The following is an 18840-nucleotide window of genomic DNA, read 5'->3' on the forward strand; positions in this document are numbered from 1 at the left end:
GGGAGTGATTCATCCTGTTCCATTAAGAGAACAGGGGATGGGGTTCTACTCCAATCTGTTCATAGTTCCCAAAAAAGAGGGAACGTTCAGACCAATCCTAGATCTCAAGATCTTAAACAAATTTCTCAAGGTCCCATCGTTCAAGATGGAAACCATCCGAACTATCCTTCCCTCCATCCAGGAAGGTCAATTCATGACCACGGTGGATTTAAAGGATGCGTATCTACATATTCCTATCCACAAGGAACATCATCGGTTCCTAAGGTTTGCATTCCTGGACAAACATTACCAGTTCGTGGCGCTTCCTTTCGGATTAGCCACTGCTCCAAGGATTTTCACAAAGGTACTAGGGTCCCTTCTAGCGGTGCTAAGACCAAGGGGCATTGCAGTAGTACCTTACCTGGACGACATTCTGATTCAAGCGTCGTCCCTTCCTCAAGCAAAGGCTCACACGGACATTGTCCTGGCCTTTCTCAGATCTCACGGCTGGAAAGTGAACGTGGAAAAGAGTTCTCTATCCCCGTCAACAAGGGTTCCCTTCTTGGGAACAATTATAGACTCCTTAGAAATGAGGATCTTTCTAACAGAGGCCAGAAAAACAAAGCTTCTGGACTCTTGTCGGATACTTCATTCCGTTCCTCTTCCTTCCATAGCTCAGTGCATGGAAGTGATCGGGTTGATGGTGGCGGCGATGGACATAGTTCCTTTTGCGCGCATTCATCTAAGACCATTACAACTGTGCATGCTCAGTCAGTGGAATGGGGACTATACAGACTTGTCTCCGAAGATACAAGTAAATCAGAAGACCAGAGACTCACTCCGTTGGTGGCTGTCCCTGGACAATCTGTCTCAAGGGATGATGTTCCACAGACCAGAGTGGGTCATTGTCACGACCGACGCCAGTCTGATAGGCTGGGGCGCGGTCTGGGGATCCCTGAAAGCTCAGGGTCTTTGGTCTCGGGAAGAATCTCTTCTACCGATAAATATTCTGGAACTGAGAGCGATATTCAATGCTCTCCAGGCCTGGCCCCAGCTTGCGAGGACCAGGTTCATACGGTTTCAATCAGACAACATGACGACTGTTGCGTACATCAACCATCAGGGGGGAACAAGGAGTTCCCTAGCGATGGAAGAAGTAACCAAAATAATTCTTTGGGCGGAGTCTCACTCCTGCCACCTGTCTGCTATCCACATCCCAGGAGTGGAAAATTGGGAAGCGGATTTTCTGAGTCGGCAGACATTGCATCCGGGGGAGTGGGAACTCCATCCGGAAATCTTTGCCCAAGTCACTCACCTGTGGGGCATTCCAGACATGGATCTGATGGCCTCTCGTCAGAACTTCAAAGTTCCTTGCTACGGGGCCAGATCCAGGGATCCCAAGGCGGCTCTAGTGGATGCACTAGTGGCACCTTGGACCTTCAAACTAGCTTATGTGTTCCCGCCATTTCCTCTCATCCCCAGGCTGATAGCCAGGATCAAGCAGGAGAGGGCGTCGGTGATCTTGATAGCTCCTGCGTGGCCACGCAGGAGCTGGTATGCAGATCTGGTGAATATGTCATCGGCTCCACCTTGGAAGCTACCTTTGAGACGAGACCTTCTTGTTCAGGGTCCGTTCGAACATCCGAATCTGGTTTCACTCCAGCTGACTGCTTGGAGATTGAACGCTTGATTTTATCGAAGCGAGGATTCTCAGATTCTGTTATCGATACTCTTGTTCAGGCCAGAAAGCCTGTGACTAGAAAGATTTACCACAAAATTTGGAAAAAATATATCTGTTGGTGTGAATCTAAAGGATTCCCTTGGGACAAGGTTAAGATTCCTAGGATTCTATCCTTCCTTCAAGAAGGATTGGAAAAAGGATTATCTGCAAGTTCCCTGAAGGGACAGATTTCTGCCTTGTCGGTATTACTTCACAAAAAGCTGGCAGCTGTGCCAGATGTTCAAGCCTTTGTGCAGGCTCTGGTTAGAATCAAGCCTGTTTACAAACCTTTGACTCCTCCTTGGAGTCTCAATTTAGTTCTTTCAGTTCTTCAGGGGGTTCCGTTTGAACCCTTACATTCCGTTGATATTAAGTTATTATCTTGGAAAGTTTTGTTTTTAGTTGCGATTTCTTCTGCCAGAAGAGTCTCAGAATTATCTGCTCTGCAGTGTTCTCCTCCTTATCTGGTGTTCCATGCAGATAAGGTGGTTTTACGTACTAAACCTGGTTTTCTTCCAAAAGTTGTTTCTAACAAAAACATTAACCAGGAGATTATCGTACCTTCTCTGTGTCCGAAACCAGTTTCAAAGAAGGAACGTTTGTTGCACAATTTGGATGTTGTTCGCGCTCTAAAATTCTATTTAGATGCTACAAAGGATTTTAGACAAACATCTTCCTTGTTTGTTGTTTATTCAGGTAAAAGGAGAGGTCAAAAAGCAACTTCTACCTCTCTCTCTTTTTGGATTAAAAGCATCATCAGATTGGCTTACGAGACTGCCGGACGGCAGCCTCCCGAAAGAATCACAGCTCATTCCACTAGGGCTGTGGCTTCCACATGGGCCTTCAAGAACGAGGCTTCTGTTGATCAGATATGTAGGGCAGCGACTTGGTCTTCACTGCACACTTTTACCAAATTTTACAAGTTTGATACTTTTGCTTCTTCTGAGGCTATTTTTGGGAGAAAGGTTTTGCAAGCCGTGGTGCCTTCCATTTAGGTGACCTGATTTGCTCCCTCCCTTCATCCGTGTCCTAAAGCTTTGGTATTGGTTCCCACAAGTAAGGATGACGCCGTGGACCGGACACACCTATGTTGGAGAAAACAGAATTTATGTTTACCTGATAAATTTCTTTCTCCAACGGTGTGTCCGGTCCACGGCCCGCCCTGGTTTTTTTAATCAGGTCTGATATTTTATTTTCTTTAACTACAGTCACCACGGTACCATATGGTTTCTCCTATGCAAATATTCCTCCTTAACGTCGGTCGAATGACTGGGGTAGGCGGAGCCTAGGAGGGATCATGTGACCAGCTTTGCTGGGCTCTTTGCCATTTCCTGTTGGGGAAGAGAATATCCCACAAGTAAGGATGACGCCGTGGACCGGACACACCGTTGGAGAAAGAAATTTATCAGGTAAACATAAATTCTGTTTTTAAGGAACTAGCGGCAAGTTCCTTCTCCAAGCCATCCTGGAGAAAGGAAGGAATCCTGGATACCTTGACCTTATGCCAGGGGAATCCACGTTCTTCACACCAGAATAAGAAGGTCCCCCACACCTTATGATAGATGCGACAGTTGACTGTCTTTCTAGCCTCAGAGAATGCAGATTTTGATGAACAAAGGGACCCTGTTCCAGCAGATCCCTGCGACAAGGTAACTTCCATGTAGGAGATGACGACATCCTCACCAGGTCCGCAAACAACATCCTTCAAGGCCACGATGGAGCAATTTGAATAGTCAAAGCATGCTCCTGCTTGATGCGGGCCACTACCCGAGGGAGAAGTGGTAACGGTGGAAAAATTTAAACTAGGTTGAACCGCCAGGGCACTGCTAAGGCATCTATCAGTTCTGCCTGAGGATCCCTGGACTTCGACCCGTATCTGGGTAGTTTGGCATTGAGTCTGGACACCATGAGATCTATCGCTGGCGTCCCCAATCTGATGCAGATCTCCACAAACACCTCGGGATGGAGTGACTATTCCCCCAGATGAAACTATTGTCTGCTGAGAAGATCCGCTTCCCAGTTGTCCACACCCAGAATGTGGATCGCTGACAGCGAGCAGCTGCAGGCCTCCACCCATTCCAGAATCTGAGATACTTCCCTCATGGTTAGGGAGCTTCTCGTTCCCCCCTGATGGTTGATGTAAGCCACTGAGGTAATGTTGTCTGATTAGAATCTGATAAACTGGGACAAACCCAGAAGAGGCCAAGCCTTCAGGGCATTGTAGATCGCTTGAAGTTCCAAAATGTTGATCGGGAGAAGAGATTCCTCTCGAGTGCACCGACCCTGTGCCTTCCTGGCACCCCAAGCAGCTCACTATCCTGATAGACTTGCGTCTGTAGTCACAATGTCCCAGGATGGTCTCAAGAAGGATGTCCCCTGGGACAGGCGATCTATACAGAGCCACCAAGAGAGAGATTCTCTCGACCGGTTGTCCAGAGAAATCTGTTGGGATAGATCAGAGTGATCGCCGTTCCATTTCCTCAGCATGCACAACTGAAAAGGTCTGAGATGGAACCTGGAGAATGAAATGACATCTATGCTGGACACCATGAGGCCACTTACCTCCATACACCTAGCCACAGATGGTCTTAAGGAGGTCTGGAGGGCAAGACAATTGGAAGTAATCTTGCAACATCTCTGGTCTGTAAGTAATATCTTCATGGATATGGAATCTATTATTGTGCCCAGGAACTCCACTCTGGTACTGGGGACCAGAGAGCTTTTCCCTAAGTGTATCTTCCATCCATGAGACTGAAGAAGAAGTAGCAGAGTTCTTGAATGGTCATCTGCCAACCGGCAGGACGGAGCCTGGACCAGGATGTCGTCCAAGTATGGTGCTACTGCAATACCTCTGGATCTCGCCACCACGAGCAGAGCTCCCAAAACCTTTGTAAAGACTCTTGGGGCAGTAGCCAGACCAAATGGGAGAGCCACAAACTGGAAGTGCTAGTCCAGAAAGGCGAATCTTAAGAACTTGAAGTGATCCTTGTGTATAGGCACATGAAAGTAAGCATCCTTCAAGTCTATTGTAGTCATGAACTGTCCCTCTTGAACTAAGGGCAGAATCGACCTTATCGTCTCCATCTTGAATGATGGCACTGACAGAAACTTGTTTAAGCACTTTAGGTCTAGAATCAGGCAAAACGTACCCTCCATCTTTGGGAACACAAAAAGGTTTGAGTAGTATCCCATACCTCTCTCTGCTAGAGGAACTGGCACAGTCACTCCTAGGGAGGAGAGATCCCTCACGCACCCTAGAAAAGTGTCTTGTTTTTCTGGTCTTGAAGTCAGGTTTGATAAGAGGAATCTGCCCCTGGGTGGATGAGATTTGAAACCTATCCTGTAACCCTGAGCAATGACCTCCAGAACCCAAGGGTCTTGCACATCTCCTAGCCAAGCCTCCACAAAGAGATATAGTCTGCCCCCAACACGATCCAGTGATGGATCGGGGGCCGCCCCTTCATGCCGATTTTATCTCAGTGGGCTTCTTGTTCTGCTTAAATTTATTCCAAGATTGAGATGGTTTCCAAGTTCCCTTGGACTGATCCGGCTTCGTGGAGGGCTGCTGGCGTTGGGATTTATCCGAACGAAAGGGACGAAAATTAGGACTCTGTCCTTTAGGTTTGTTCTTCTTATCCTGCGGTAAAAAGGCACCCTTGCCCCCAGTGACCATGGATATGACAGACTCCAGTCCTGTACCGAAAAGAACCTTCCCCTTAAATGGAAGGGAAAGCAATCTAGATTTTGAAGTTATGTCAGCAGACAAAGACTTCAGCCACAGAGCCCTATGGGCCAGAACAGAAAAACCTAATGTCCGAATAATCTGCATGTTTGCATTGCAAATAAACAAATTAGCTACCCTCAAGGCCTTAATTCTTTCCTGGATCTTATCGAGGGGAGTTTCCACCTCGATCATCTCCGATAGTCACACCAATAGGTAGCGGATCCAGCCACCGCAGCAACCGCCGCTGGCAGGCTGAAATAAAAACCTGAAACAAGCTGAAACATCTTTCTCAACAGAGTTTCTAGCTTCTTATCCATGGGCTCCTTAAATGATGAACTATCCTCAAGCGGGATAGTGGTGCGCTTAGCAAGCATGGAGATAGCTCCATCCACCTTAGGGACAGACCGCCACAACTCTAATTGGGAGTCCGGAACCGGGAACAATTTCTTAAAGGAAGAAGAAGGGGAAAAGGAGGATCCGAGTCTTTCCCATTCATTCTTAATAATATTTGCCATCTTAACGGGAACCAGGAAAGTTTGTTGCACCACCCTGTCCTCATAAACCTTATCAAGTTTAGGAATAGAAGGTTCCTCGGGTAACTTAGGTTCCAGAACCTCTAACGTAGCCAACACTTCTTTTAACAAATAGTGTAAGTGCTCTATCCTAAATCTAGAGTCTGGTTCCTCCGCAGCCGGAGGCTTAGAGGCAGCCGATTCCGACCCAGAAAGAGCCTCCTCTGAAGTATCAGAGGCGTCTTCATCAGCAGATAATCTAGTATCAGATAAATCCAGCAAGTTGGTAGATGACCCTTCGGAAGGATAGCAGTATTTAACCTTTCGCTTGCGCTTAGCAGGGCGAGGTAAAGCACCAAAGGCCGCAGACACTGCCGTTTGCAGCTGTTCAGAAAAGTCTGGCGGTAAGAGGGCCCTCCTGAAGGAGGATTAGTCGTGCAATGGGGAGTTGCATGTGTAATCGGAGATAATTGCAGGGAACGCACCTCGCAGGTCGGAGACCCCTCAGAGGTGAACGGCTCAGTTGTACTAAACATCTTAGTCTTTTTAGACATAACTACTTTATCAAGGCATGTGGAACATAGTGGAGCAGGCGGGTATACCGTAGCCTCCTCACAATAAAAACAGGTAATAGATCTGGGTAAAGAGGGAGTACCCTCTAACTCATCCGAGTCCTCCATAGCTTGCGCTTTTAAAATGGACTATAGAAAAAGAAAATGTCACCTTTATACTCCCAATGGCCATGGCACTCACCACCTCCTATGACCCAGGCCCCACAGAGAAACCACTTCTTCTCCTGTAAACTGCACGGTCAGGAAAGAGGAAGTTAATGAGGCCACACCCGATCACATGGAGTGCCATGCAGGACCGCCCCTGCTGCAGGCAGAAAAACTCGGCAAAACTGACAGGCTGCACAGTTTATCCAAAATGAAAGTAAAACCTGAATGTTCTCACATCTGTCAGAGTCTCATCTCACACAAGTCGCAGCATAAAAAATAATAAAGCAAATCATGTATAAATCCCCCCTGTTCAATAATCCCCTTTCGGGAGATATTAACTTTTGATTTTATACAGATAAAGGAGTCACACTGTGACCCTGTCTTCTTACGTTATCATATGATAAAATAAAACGATCTTACCAGAATCATCGCCGTGGGACAGACACACAGCCTCTTAAGTTTGACAGTCTTGTAGCATTGCACCTGACATGAACTTGAGTGATAGAAGCAGGCATCTCCAGACCCTAACATTCATCAATGCTCACACTGAGAGGCTGACAATACTACTTAAAACTCCAGTCCCATTGCGAAGAGTACTACCCTCCATAAGAGACTACTCTGAAACGTCTGACACTTCTCTGCCATCCTCCTGTGACGAAAGGCAAAGAATGACTGGGGGATGAGGGAGAGGGGGAGGTATTTAAGCCTTTGGCTGGGGGGTCTTTGCCTCCTCCTGGTGGCCAGGTTCTGTATTCCCACAAGTAAGGAATGAAGCTGTGGACTCTTCTCAAATTAAGATGGAAAATTAGAATTCTGGCGACCTTTAGGTCTATTCTTTTTATCCTGAGGTAGGAAAGAGCCCTTTCCACCTGTAATATCGGAAATTAATTCAGCCAGACCTGGACCAAACAGGGTCTTGTCCTTATAAGGCAATGATAGAAGCTTGGACTTGGATGTGACATATGCAGACCAAGATTTTAACCACAGAACTCTACGAGCTAAAACAGTGAAACCAGAAATCTTAGCTCCCAGTCTAAGAACCTGCATGTTGGCATCACAAATAAAAGTATTGGCTAGTTTGAGAGCCTTGATCCTGTCTTGGATCTCCTCTATAGTAGTATCTTCTGATATTAAATTAGATAAGTCATCGCACCAATAAGATGCTGCACCCCTAACTGTAGTGATACTAGCAACAGGCTGCCACTGCAATCCCTGATGAATGTACATTTTCTTCAAGAAGGCCTCGAGCTTCTTATCCATGGGATCCTTGAAAAAGCAACTATCTTCAATAGTAATAGTAGTTCTCTTGGGAAGAGTGGAGATAGCTCCCTCTACCTTGGGCACTGTGCGCCATGAGTCACGTATATAATCAGCTACAGGAAACATATTTTTAAAAACAGGAGACGGGGAAAAAGGAATCCCTGGTTTATTCCATTCCTGAGTTATGATATCTGCCATACGGTCTGGAACTTGAAAAAACTTCCACAGATGAGGGATCATCATATACCCTATTAAGCTTACTAGACCTCTTTGGATTCTCCACGATGGACGAGTCAGATTCTTCCAAAGTAGCAAGAATCTCCTTTAAAAGTACACAAAGGTGTTCTAACTTAAATCTAAAATTAATCTCCTCTGAATCTGCAGAATTGGTCACTACAGTATCAGAATCTGACAATTCTCCCTCAGAAGCCACTGAGGCATCATCCTCATCAGAGAGTTGAGACATACTGACTAATGCAGCCTTAGCGGAGTCAGAACCCTTATTAACACTAACATTTTTAGATTTCCTCTTGCGCTTACCAGCAACCGGAAAGGCTGATAAAGCCGCTGAAACAGCAGGTGTTATCTGCGCAGCAAAATCCCCTGGTAAATAAATACCCCCAGGAGCTTGAGAGGAACCGCAGGGCACTTCATGTGAAACAGTATGGGACGTTTGAGGAGAAAGTTGAGGCACGGCATGGACAACATTATCCTGAGAGACAGACTTAGAAGGAGAAATCTTGTTTTTAAAATGTAAAGTCTTTTCCAAGCATGTGGAACAAAATTGCACAGAAGGCACTATCTGAGTTTTCAAACAAAACAAACATTTTACCAAATTAGCAGCTATATTTTGCTCTGGGTCCATAGCAGTAAGAGTTAATTCCCACAGAAATTGACTAAAGAGGACAGTATGTAACATACTCCACAGATACTTTGGAAAAAAGTAAAACAAAAGCTATGTCTATAACCTCAGACTGACTGAGGTAACTCACCAACCATAACCAGGAGCCCACCGGTAACCGGAGATAAAAGGAAAAAGTTTGAGAGACAATACGATCCGTCTACCACTCTAAACGATGCTGATATAACTCTAATAACAGCTCACAAGCAGCACGCCACTCCACTCTAAAGCCCCTATTAAAACAAAGGCGGAAGAGCGGAGGGTCAAGTGAGCGCAAAAGAAACCCACTGCGCCACAAAATACAAAGCGCGCGTATGTCAGCGATGTAGAACAGTTAACATAAGAGGTACCTAATTAATACAAAACCCTTGTATGTAAAGGCTCTGTGACTCTAAATACAACTAGCCACACTTACCTCCACAGATACACATTCTCCCTGACGTGCCCAGCTCAAGTCAGCCTCAAAAACCATAGGGCTAAACATTAACCCCTTATGTTCACAAATAAAGTTCCACTTTGAAATGCCTGCCTAGAAATGCTGCCCAATATAAATAATATAAATTCTCTATATACAGGAATAACAATTGTCCCATAAGATGATCCCCAGAGCATTAACCTCTTGAGTGCTGCCCCCATGACCTAGAAGGCAAGAGCACTTACCTGTGGATCCAGCTACAGGGCAGGAGCAGCTTCTTAGGTGTGACTGACTAACAATCATCTGTCAGGGACCTGTAGAAAAAGAAAAAACAGAGTAACTAACTCTGGTTTTCTATCAAAGGGGTAGCATAAGTCTTAGAAATAAAGCAAGGACCACCTTGCCGCCTTCTAACTGCTAAAAGCCACCTTTAATCTTACTAAAGAGGTTGACATGGACACAGCTTGCTTGCAGGGAAAAGTACCCATTAAAGGATTAAAATCTTCAGACACCTTCTTCGCCATCCTCCTGTGATCAAGGAAAAGAGAATAACTGGGGGTTATGGGTAAGGGAAGTGACACTTAACAGTTCTGCTAGGGTGCTATTTGCCTCCTCCTGCTGGCCAGGAGTGAATATCTCACTAGTAATTGGAATGATTCGTGGACTCTCCATGCCATAGGAAAGAAAAATTGGGTTGTATATCCCTTTAAATGATGAATAGAGAAAATACTACTGCTTTTGCATTAATGCTTAAATTATTTCCTTGCAAACAACTATTCCATTTCACTATAATGATAGATAGTAGATAGGACCTCTTTTCTAGCCATATATTGAAGAAAAATTATTGCGCTTAAGCGGGGAACAAACTGAACAGGAAAGCATATGTTTTAAACGAACATTAAGAACAAAAATAAAGCTTTATCATTAAGATAGAGCATCCAGTTTTAAACATATTTCCAATTTCCTTCTATTACGTAATTTTCTTTGTTCACTTGGTATCTTATTGAAAAGCATAGATAGGCTCAAAAACAGCAATGCATTACTGGAAGCTAGCAACTGATAAGGTGGCTGTACATATATGCCTCTTGTCATTGGCTCACCAATGTGTTCAGCTAGCTCCCAGTATTGAGTAAAACAAATACTCAAATATATCAGTACTTTAGTCAAATTTAGTCAAATATATGACTTATTTTATTTAGATGATTTGATTTTCAATCAAATGATACTTAATCAAGTTTAAGATTCAAAATGATTAAATGTTACATGGTAGAAATTATTAATTTGTGAAAAAATCTTAACAGAAACGCAAGCTTTTTTTGGTTAACCCTTTACTTCTAAATGACGCATATATGTCATGCAGTAGGACGCCCATCGTACTGTATAACATATATATATATATTTGCCCTAGCTTCCGGAAGCTACAGCAGCCTCGGCTGTAAAGTGATAGCCGAGGGCTGCTGTAGGGATTTTTCTGCATATAGAAACAGAGCACAATCTGTGCTCCTGTTCCATATAAAGGTAGATGCCTGATCGTTACAGTGTCACTTTATTTAATGATCATCCATTTGTGCTTGCTGGAGGTTTGAAAGGAATGGAGGAAGGTGGTTGGGCGGCACATCGATGGAAGGGGGAGTGAGCAGGAGAGAAGGGTGGCACCCTACCTACAGAAAAATAGTATGGAAGGGAGAAAGAGGATGAGGATGCTACGCTACAGAAAAAAAGTTGAATCAGGGTGGAGGGCCTACAAAATGATCATGGGGAGACCTCTACACTATGGAAAAACATAAAAAAATAATATGCCAGTACTTAAGATGGGGATCAGGAGTGTGGGTGTGGGAGGGGAAAGAGCTGTTTGGGAGGGATCAGGGAGGTGGGAGGGAAATACCTGTATTAAAATACTATTACCCTTACAAGCTAACTAATTAGCGGCCTTCTAATTGCTAAAGAAACTAATTGCAAAGCAATTAGTAGTTGTGTGTAAATCATTTCTGTGAGAAACCCAAAGTTTGTGAAAAAGTTAACGATCGCATCTGGCGGCAAAACAGTGTCATGACATATACCAAAATGGGCCAAGATTAATACCTTGGGTTTTCTACTAAATAAATAAATATGGTTTGCCCCCACCCTCCAGGACACCAAACGCAACTGCAGACAACTGGAGGGAACATGGAGATCCAGCAAGTCCCTCTTGGACAAATCCGCCTACAAAGAAGCCATCACCACCCACCACTACCTCATCAAAACCAAGAACACCGCCATCCTAGACAAAATCCACGCCAACACCCACAACAGCAAGGAGCTGTTCACAGTTATCAAGGAATTCTCCAAACCCAACAGCGATTCCAACGACATCCCACCCTCCCAGGACCTCTGCAACAACATCGCTACCTACTTCCACCACAAGATCACCAACATCTACAACAGCCTCGAGCTTCAGAACTCACCCTTCACCACCAACCCACTCACTCCCACTGACACCTCACCGAAACCCACCACCCACCACGGACTACCTGGATCACCCTTACCACGGAGGACACACTCAGAATCATGAAATCAATCCACTCCGGAGCACCCTCAGACCTGTGCCTGCACCACATATTCAACAAAGCGGGTCTTACCCTCGCCCACGAACTCTGCCACACCATCAACTGCTCCATCAAAACCGGAACTTTCCCAGAAGACTGAAAGCATGCAGAGCTGAAACCTCTGCTGAAGAAATCCACGGCAGACCCCAAAGATCCGGAAAACTACTGCCCCATCTCTCTACTCCCCTTTCCAGCCAAAGTAATCGAGAAGGCCATCAATGCACAACTTGTTAACCACATCGAGACCAACCACATCTTGGACCCCTCTCAATCCGGTTTCAGGAGCAATCACAGCACCAAGACCATCCTCCTCGCCACCACAGACGACATCCGTGCCCTACTCGACCAAGGAGAGACCGCCGCCCTCATCCTCCTAGACCTCTCAGCTGCATTAGACACTATAGCCCACAGCACCCTTCTCACCCGCCTACACGACGCTGGCATCCGCAATAAGGCCCTGGAATGGATCATCTCCTTCCTCAGCGGCAGAACCAAGAAAGTCAGACTCCCACCCTTCTCTTCCATTCCCACAGCAATCAGCTGCGGTGTACCCCAAAGCTCTTCTCTCAGCCCCACCCTCTTCAACATCTACATGGCCCCTCACGCCGCCATCGTCCAACGACACAACCTCAACATCGTCTCCTATGCCGACGACACCCAGTTAATCATCTCACTCACCCGAGACCCCACCACCGCAGAAAAAAACCTCCACGAAGGACTGACAGCAATTACCACCTGGATGAACAACAACCGTCTCAAACTCAACACTGCCAAGACCGAAATCCTCCTCTTCGGACCCACCGAATCCACATGGGATGACTCTTGGTGGCCCACAGCCCTCGGACACCCTCCAACTCCAACACACCACTCACGAAATCTAGGTGTCATCCTCGACTCATCACTCTCCATGGACCGCCAAGTCAACGCTGTCTCTTCGACTTGTTTTCACATACTCCACCTACTGCGAAAAATCTTCAAGTAGATCCTTACCGAAACCAAAAAATCTGTCACCCACGCCCTCGTCAGTAGTCGACTGGACTATGGCAATGCACTCTACGCCGGGTCCACCATCAAGCTCCAGAAACGACTACAACGCATCCAGAACACCTCGGCCAGACTCATCCTCGACATCCCTCGCCAAAGCCACATCACCGAACACCTAAGGAACCTGCACTGGCTCCCAGTCAACAAGAAAATCACATTCAAGCTCCTAACCCACGCATTCAAGGCCCTCCACAACATCGGTCCCGAATACATCAACCACCGCGTCAACTTCTACACCCCATCCTGACAACTCCGCTCTGCCGACCAAGCACTCGCAGTCATCCCCCGCATCAAGAAAACAACAGCTGGGGGAAGATCTTTCTCCTATATGGCAGCAAAGACATGGAACACCCTCCCGCTGCACCTCAGACAATCCACCTCTCTACAAACTTCAGGAAGGACCTCAAGACCAGGCTCTTCGACTGAATCGTCTTCCCTTAGCCCCCCACTTTTCCACCTCCCTTAGCACCTTGAGACCCTCACGGGTGATTAGTTTGCGCTTTACAAGTACCCAGTATATATATATATATATATATATATATATATATAGTTTTGATATTTTGTTTAAATTATTCTCTGAAAATCACGGAACGAAGGAGTTAACAAATAAAATATCAGGTATAATATTTTTAAATTAAAACAATTACATTACATAACTATCATGTATTTATATATCCTAAAAAAAAAAGTAACTTACAGTAACTTTACTAGCTGCATTTAATGCATCCACCCATCCCTGTAGATCTTTTTGGTCACTTGCTTGTAGAAAATATCTCTGTGATAAGGCATTGATCACTGAAACGAAATCATATATATAAAAATGTACACCATCATTTAGATAACATATTAAACTTTTTTATTTCCTTAAACAGATTATTTAAAGTGGAAGGAATTTATGAGGCATTGACTTATTTATTTAAATGGACAGTAAACACAAGTCATTTTCTGTTGTGTTCCTTTAGAATATCATATCAGCTAGGTCTAAATGTATTTAAAACAAATAAACATCTTTTTTACTGCAACTGTTTTCTCAATACGGAGGGCAACTCCGCCCACCATTTGGCTTATTTGGAGGAGCCAATCTGGCCTTTAGTCTGCAGACAACAAGGCTAACTAATGTTAGTGTAAAGTACATTGTTTTGCATTTATTAGCAGTGTAAGACAATTAGGGACATATGTGTAGCAGTCTTATTCTTGAGAAGTCAGCAGGGTACATTTCAAGTTCTAAAAATGATAACTTCCTTCATTTTCAGAGTTAAATTACATGAAAAGGGGAAAAAATAAATAATGACCGTATATTGCAAAGGTGTTTCATTACATATAACATTTTATATAAAAACCTCAAGGGGAATACTGTCCCTTTAACCTAATCAAACTTCAATATCAGTTTGATTTCTCATCGTTTTATTTTTATGCAATTAAAGGGACAATTAAGTCCCTCTTTTTTTTGCCCCCTTCAATAATACACACATTGTTAAAGGTAAAGCAGGAATGGAGGGGGGGGTCATAAAACAATAATTAAGGGAGAGCTGAGGTCCTGGACTGGGACAGATCATTATGTTAAACAATGTGTTAGTGGAACATAAAAAAGGTGGGACTTTAGTGTCCTTTTAATATACTGAGTTTCTTCAATTTGGATATTGATAAGAGGTATTATTTATTATTTAGCCATTTCTATAACTTATTAAAGGAACATGGAATTAAAAAAAAAGTTTTACTATTAAGATATTGGGCTATATTTATCAAGCAGTGGATGCTGCTTCAGAGGCTAATCGTTTCACGAGAGCCTGAAACGAAAGCTATCATCTTGTCCGCCCCAAAGTGTGCAGTTTAAAAAACAAAATTTATGCTTACCTGATAAATTTCTTTCTTTTGCGATGTACCGAGTCTACGGATTCATCTTAACTTGTGGGATATTGTCCTTCCTGACAGGAAGTAGCAAAGAGAGCACCACAGCAGAGCTGTCTATATAGCTCCCCCCTTAACTCCACCCCCCAGTCATTCGACCAAAGGCCAAGGAAGAAAAGGAGAAACTATAAGGTGCAGAGGTGACTGAAGTTTACATAAATAATACTATCTGTCTTGAATAGACAGGGCGGGCCGTGGACTCGGTACATCGCAAAAGAAAGAAATTTATCAGGTAAGCATAAATTTTGTTTTCTTTTGCAAGAGTCCACGGATTCATCCTAACTTGTGGGATACCAATACCAAAGCTTTAGGACATGGATGAAGGGAGGGACAAGACAGGAACCTAAATGGAAGGCACCACTGCCTGCAAAACCTTTCTCCCAAAAAATAGCCTCCGAAGAAGCAAAAGTATCAAATTTGGAAAATTTGGAAAAGGTATGAAGCGAAGACCAAGTCGCAGCCTTACAAATCTGTTCAACAGAAGCATAATTTTTAAAAGCCCATGTGGAAGCCACCGCTCTAGTGGAGTGAGCTGTAATTCTTTCAGGAGGCTGCTGTCCAGCAGTCTCATAAGCCAAACGGATGATGCTTTTCAGCCAAAAGGAAAGAGAGGTAGCCGTAGCCTTTTGACCTCTACGCTTTCCAGCATAGACAACAAACAAAGAAGAAGATTGGCGAAAATCTTTGGTTGCCTGCAAATAAAACTTCAAGGCATGAACCACATCCAAGTTGTGCAACAGACGTTCCTTCTTGGAAGAAGGATTAGGACACAGAGAAGGAACAACAATTTCCTGATTGATATTCCTGTTAGAAACAACCTTAGGGAGGAACCCAGGTTTGGTACGCAAAACCACCTTATCAGCATGGAAAACAAGATAAGGCAAGTCGCATTGTAAAGCAGATAGCTCAGAAACTCTTTGAGCTGAAGAGATAGCAACTAGAAACAGAACTTTCCAAGATAGAAGCTTAATATCTATGGAATGCATGGGTTCAAACGGAACCCCTTGAAGAACATTAAGAACTAAATTTAAACTCCATGGCGGAGCAACAGGTTTAAACACAGGCTTGATTCTAACTAAAGCCTGACCGAACGACTGAACGTCTGGAACATCTGCCAGACGCTTGTGCAATAGAATTGATAAAGCAGATATCTGTCCCTTTAGGGAACTAGCTGATAATCCCTTCTCCAATCCTTCTTGGAGAAAGGACAAAATCCGAAGAATCTTGATCTTACTCCATGAGTAGCCCTTGGATTCGCACCAAAAAAGATATTTACGACATATCTTATGATAGATTTTCCTGGTGACAGGCTTTCGAGCCTGAATCAAGGTATCTATGACCGACTCAGAGAAACCCCGCTTTGATAAAATCAAGCGTTCAATCTCCAAGCAGTCAGTTGCAGAGAAATTAGATTTGGATGCAAGAACGGACCTTGAATCAGAAGGTCCCGTCTCAGTGGCAGAGTCCATGGTGGTAGAGATGACATGTCCACCAGATCTGCATACCAAGTCCTGCGTGGCCACGCAGGTGCTATCAAAATCACCGAAACTCTGTCCTGTTTGATTCTTGCAATCAAACGGGGAAGGAGAGGAAACGGTGGAAACACATAAGCCAGGTTGAACGACCAGAGTACTGCTAGAGCATCTATCAGTACTGCCTGAGGATCCCTGGACCTGGACCCATAACAAGTTTGGCGTTCTGACGAGACGCCATCAGATTCAATTCTGGTGTGCCATATAGCTAAACCAGTTGAGCAAACACCTCCGGATGGAGCTCCCACTCCCCCGGATAAAAAGTCTGACGACTTAGTTCTCTACCCCTGGGATATAGATCGCTGATAGATGGCAAGAATGAGTCTCTGCCCATCGGATTATCCTGGAAACTGCTATCATCACCAAGGAACTCCTTGTTCCCCCCTGATGATTGATATAAGCTACAGTCGTGATGTTGTCTGACTGAAACCTGATGAATCCGGCCGAAGCCAGCTGAGGCCACGCCTGAAGAGCATTGAAAATCGCTCTTAATTCCAGAATATTTATCGGTAGGAATGCCTCCTCCTGAGTCCACAAACCCTGTGCTTTCAGGGAATTCCAGACTGCACCCCAGCCCAGTAGGCTGGCGTCCGTCGTCACTATAACCCACACTGGCCTGCGGAAACACATTATCCTGGACAGGTGATCCTGTGACAACCACCAAAGAAGAGAGTCTCTGGTCTCTTGATACAGATTTATCTGAGGAGATAAATCTGCATAATCCCCATTCCACTGTTTGAGCATGCATAGTTGCAGTGGTCTGAGAAGCAAGCGAGCGAACGGAACTATGTCCATTGCCGCTACCATAAGTCCGATTACCTCCATACACTGAGCCACTGACGGCCGAGGAATGGAATGAAGAGCTCGGCAGGTGGTTAAAATCTTTGATTTCCTGACCTCCGTCAGAAAAATTTTCATGTCCACTGAATCTATCAGAGTTCCCAGGAATGGAACCCTTGTGAGAGGAATAAGAGAACTCTTTTTCACGTTCACCTTCCACCCATGTGATCTTAGAAAGGCCAGCACTAAGTCCGTGTGAGACTTGGCTAGTTGGAAAGTCGACGCTTGAATTAGGATGTCGTCTAGATAAGGCGCCACTGCAATGCCCCAGCAGGGACCCTAGCACTTTGGTGAAGATTCTTGGCGCTGTGGCCAACCCCAAGGGAAGAGCCACAAACTGGTAATGCCTGTCCAGAAAGGCAAACCTGAGGAACTGGTGATGATCTTTGTGGATAGGAATGTGTAGATACGCATCCTTTAACTCCACGGTGGTCATATATTGACCCTCCTGGATCATTGGTAAAATAGTCTGAATGGTCTCCATCTTGAAGGATGGAACTCTTAGGAATTGGTTTAGGATCTTGAGGTCTGAAGGTTCCCTCTTTTTTGGGAACCACAAACAGATTGGAGTATAAACCTTGTCCCTGTTCTGCTTTCGGAACTGGGCAGATCACTCCCATGGTAAAAAGGTCTTCTACACAGCGTAAGAACGCCTCTCTTTTTGTCTGGTTTACAGACAATTAAGAAAGATGGAACCTACCCCTTGGAGGAGAATCTTTGAAATCTAAAAGGTACCCCTGGGTTAAAATTTCTACAGCCCAGGAGTCCTGAAGGTCTCTTGCTCAGGCCTGAGCAAAGAGAGAGAGTCTGCCCCCTACTAGATCCGGTCCCGGATCGGGGGCTACCCCTTCATGCTGTCTTAGTGGCAGCAGCAGGCTTTTTGGCCTGTTTACCCTTGTTCCAAGCCTGGTTAGGTCTCCAGGTTGGCTTGGATTGAGCAAAGTTTCCCTCTTGCTTTGCCGCAGGAGAAGAGGAAGCGGGACCACCCTTGAAGTTTCGAAAGGAACGAAAATTATTTTGTTTGGTCCTTGTCTTATTTGACTTGGGGAAGGGCATGACCCTTCCCTCCAGTGATGTCTGAAATGATCTCTTTCAGTGCAGGCCCAAATAGGGTCTTACCCTTGAAAGGGATGGTCAAAAGCTTGGATTTAGATGACACATCAGCCGACCAGGACTTAAGCCATAACGCTCTACGCGCTAAAATGGCAAAACCTGAATTCTTTGCCGCTAACTTAGCGAGATGAAAAGCGGCGTCTGTAATAAAAGAATTAGCTAGCTTAAGAGCCTTAATTCTGTCCAGAATATCATCTAGTGGAGTCTCCACCTGAAGAGCCTCTTCTAGAGCCTCAAACCAAAAGGCAGCTGCAGTTGTTACAGGAACAATGCATGCAATAGGTTGAAGAAGAAAACCTTGATGAACAAAAATTTTCTTTAGGAGACCCTTTAATTTTTTATTCATAGGATCAACGAAAGCACAACTGTCTTCACTAGGTATAGTTGTGCGCTTAGCCAAAGTAGAAATAGCTCCCTCCACCTTAGGGACCGTCTGCCATGAGTCCCTCATGGTGTCAGATATGGGAAACATTTTCTTAAAAACAGGAGGGGGAGCAAACGGAATACCTGGTCTATCCCACTCCTTAGTAACAATGTCCGAAAGCCTCTTAGGGACCGGAAAAACATCAGTGTAGACAGGAACCTCTA

At 44.8% G+C, this 18840-nt stretch overlaps 1 protein-coding gene across 1 annotated transcript in view; it reads right to left on the reverse strand.

Moving 5' to 3' along the window:
- PLEKHA2 (pleckstrin homology domain containing A2) overlaps window positions 1-18840 on the reverse strand; it is a 607368-nt gene that overhangs the window by 402948 nt on the left and 185580 nt on the right. Inside the window, exon 5 of the mRNA XM_053718084.1 lies at window positions 13557-13654. Coding sequence (XP_053574059.1) covers window positions 13557-13654 — 98 coding nt within the window. The remainder of the gene's footprint in view (window positions 1-13556; window positions 13655-18840) is intronic.

This window comes from Bombina bombina, chromosome 6 (assembly GCF_027579735.1).
Source record: "Bombina bombina isolate aBomBom1 chromosome 6, aBomBom1.pri, whole genome shotgun sequence".
Taxonomy (NCBI): Eukaryota; Metazoa; Chordata; class Amphibia; order Anura; family Bombinatoridae; genus Bombina; species Bombina bombina.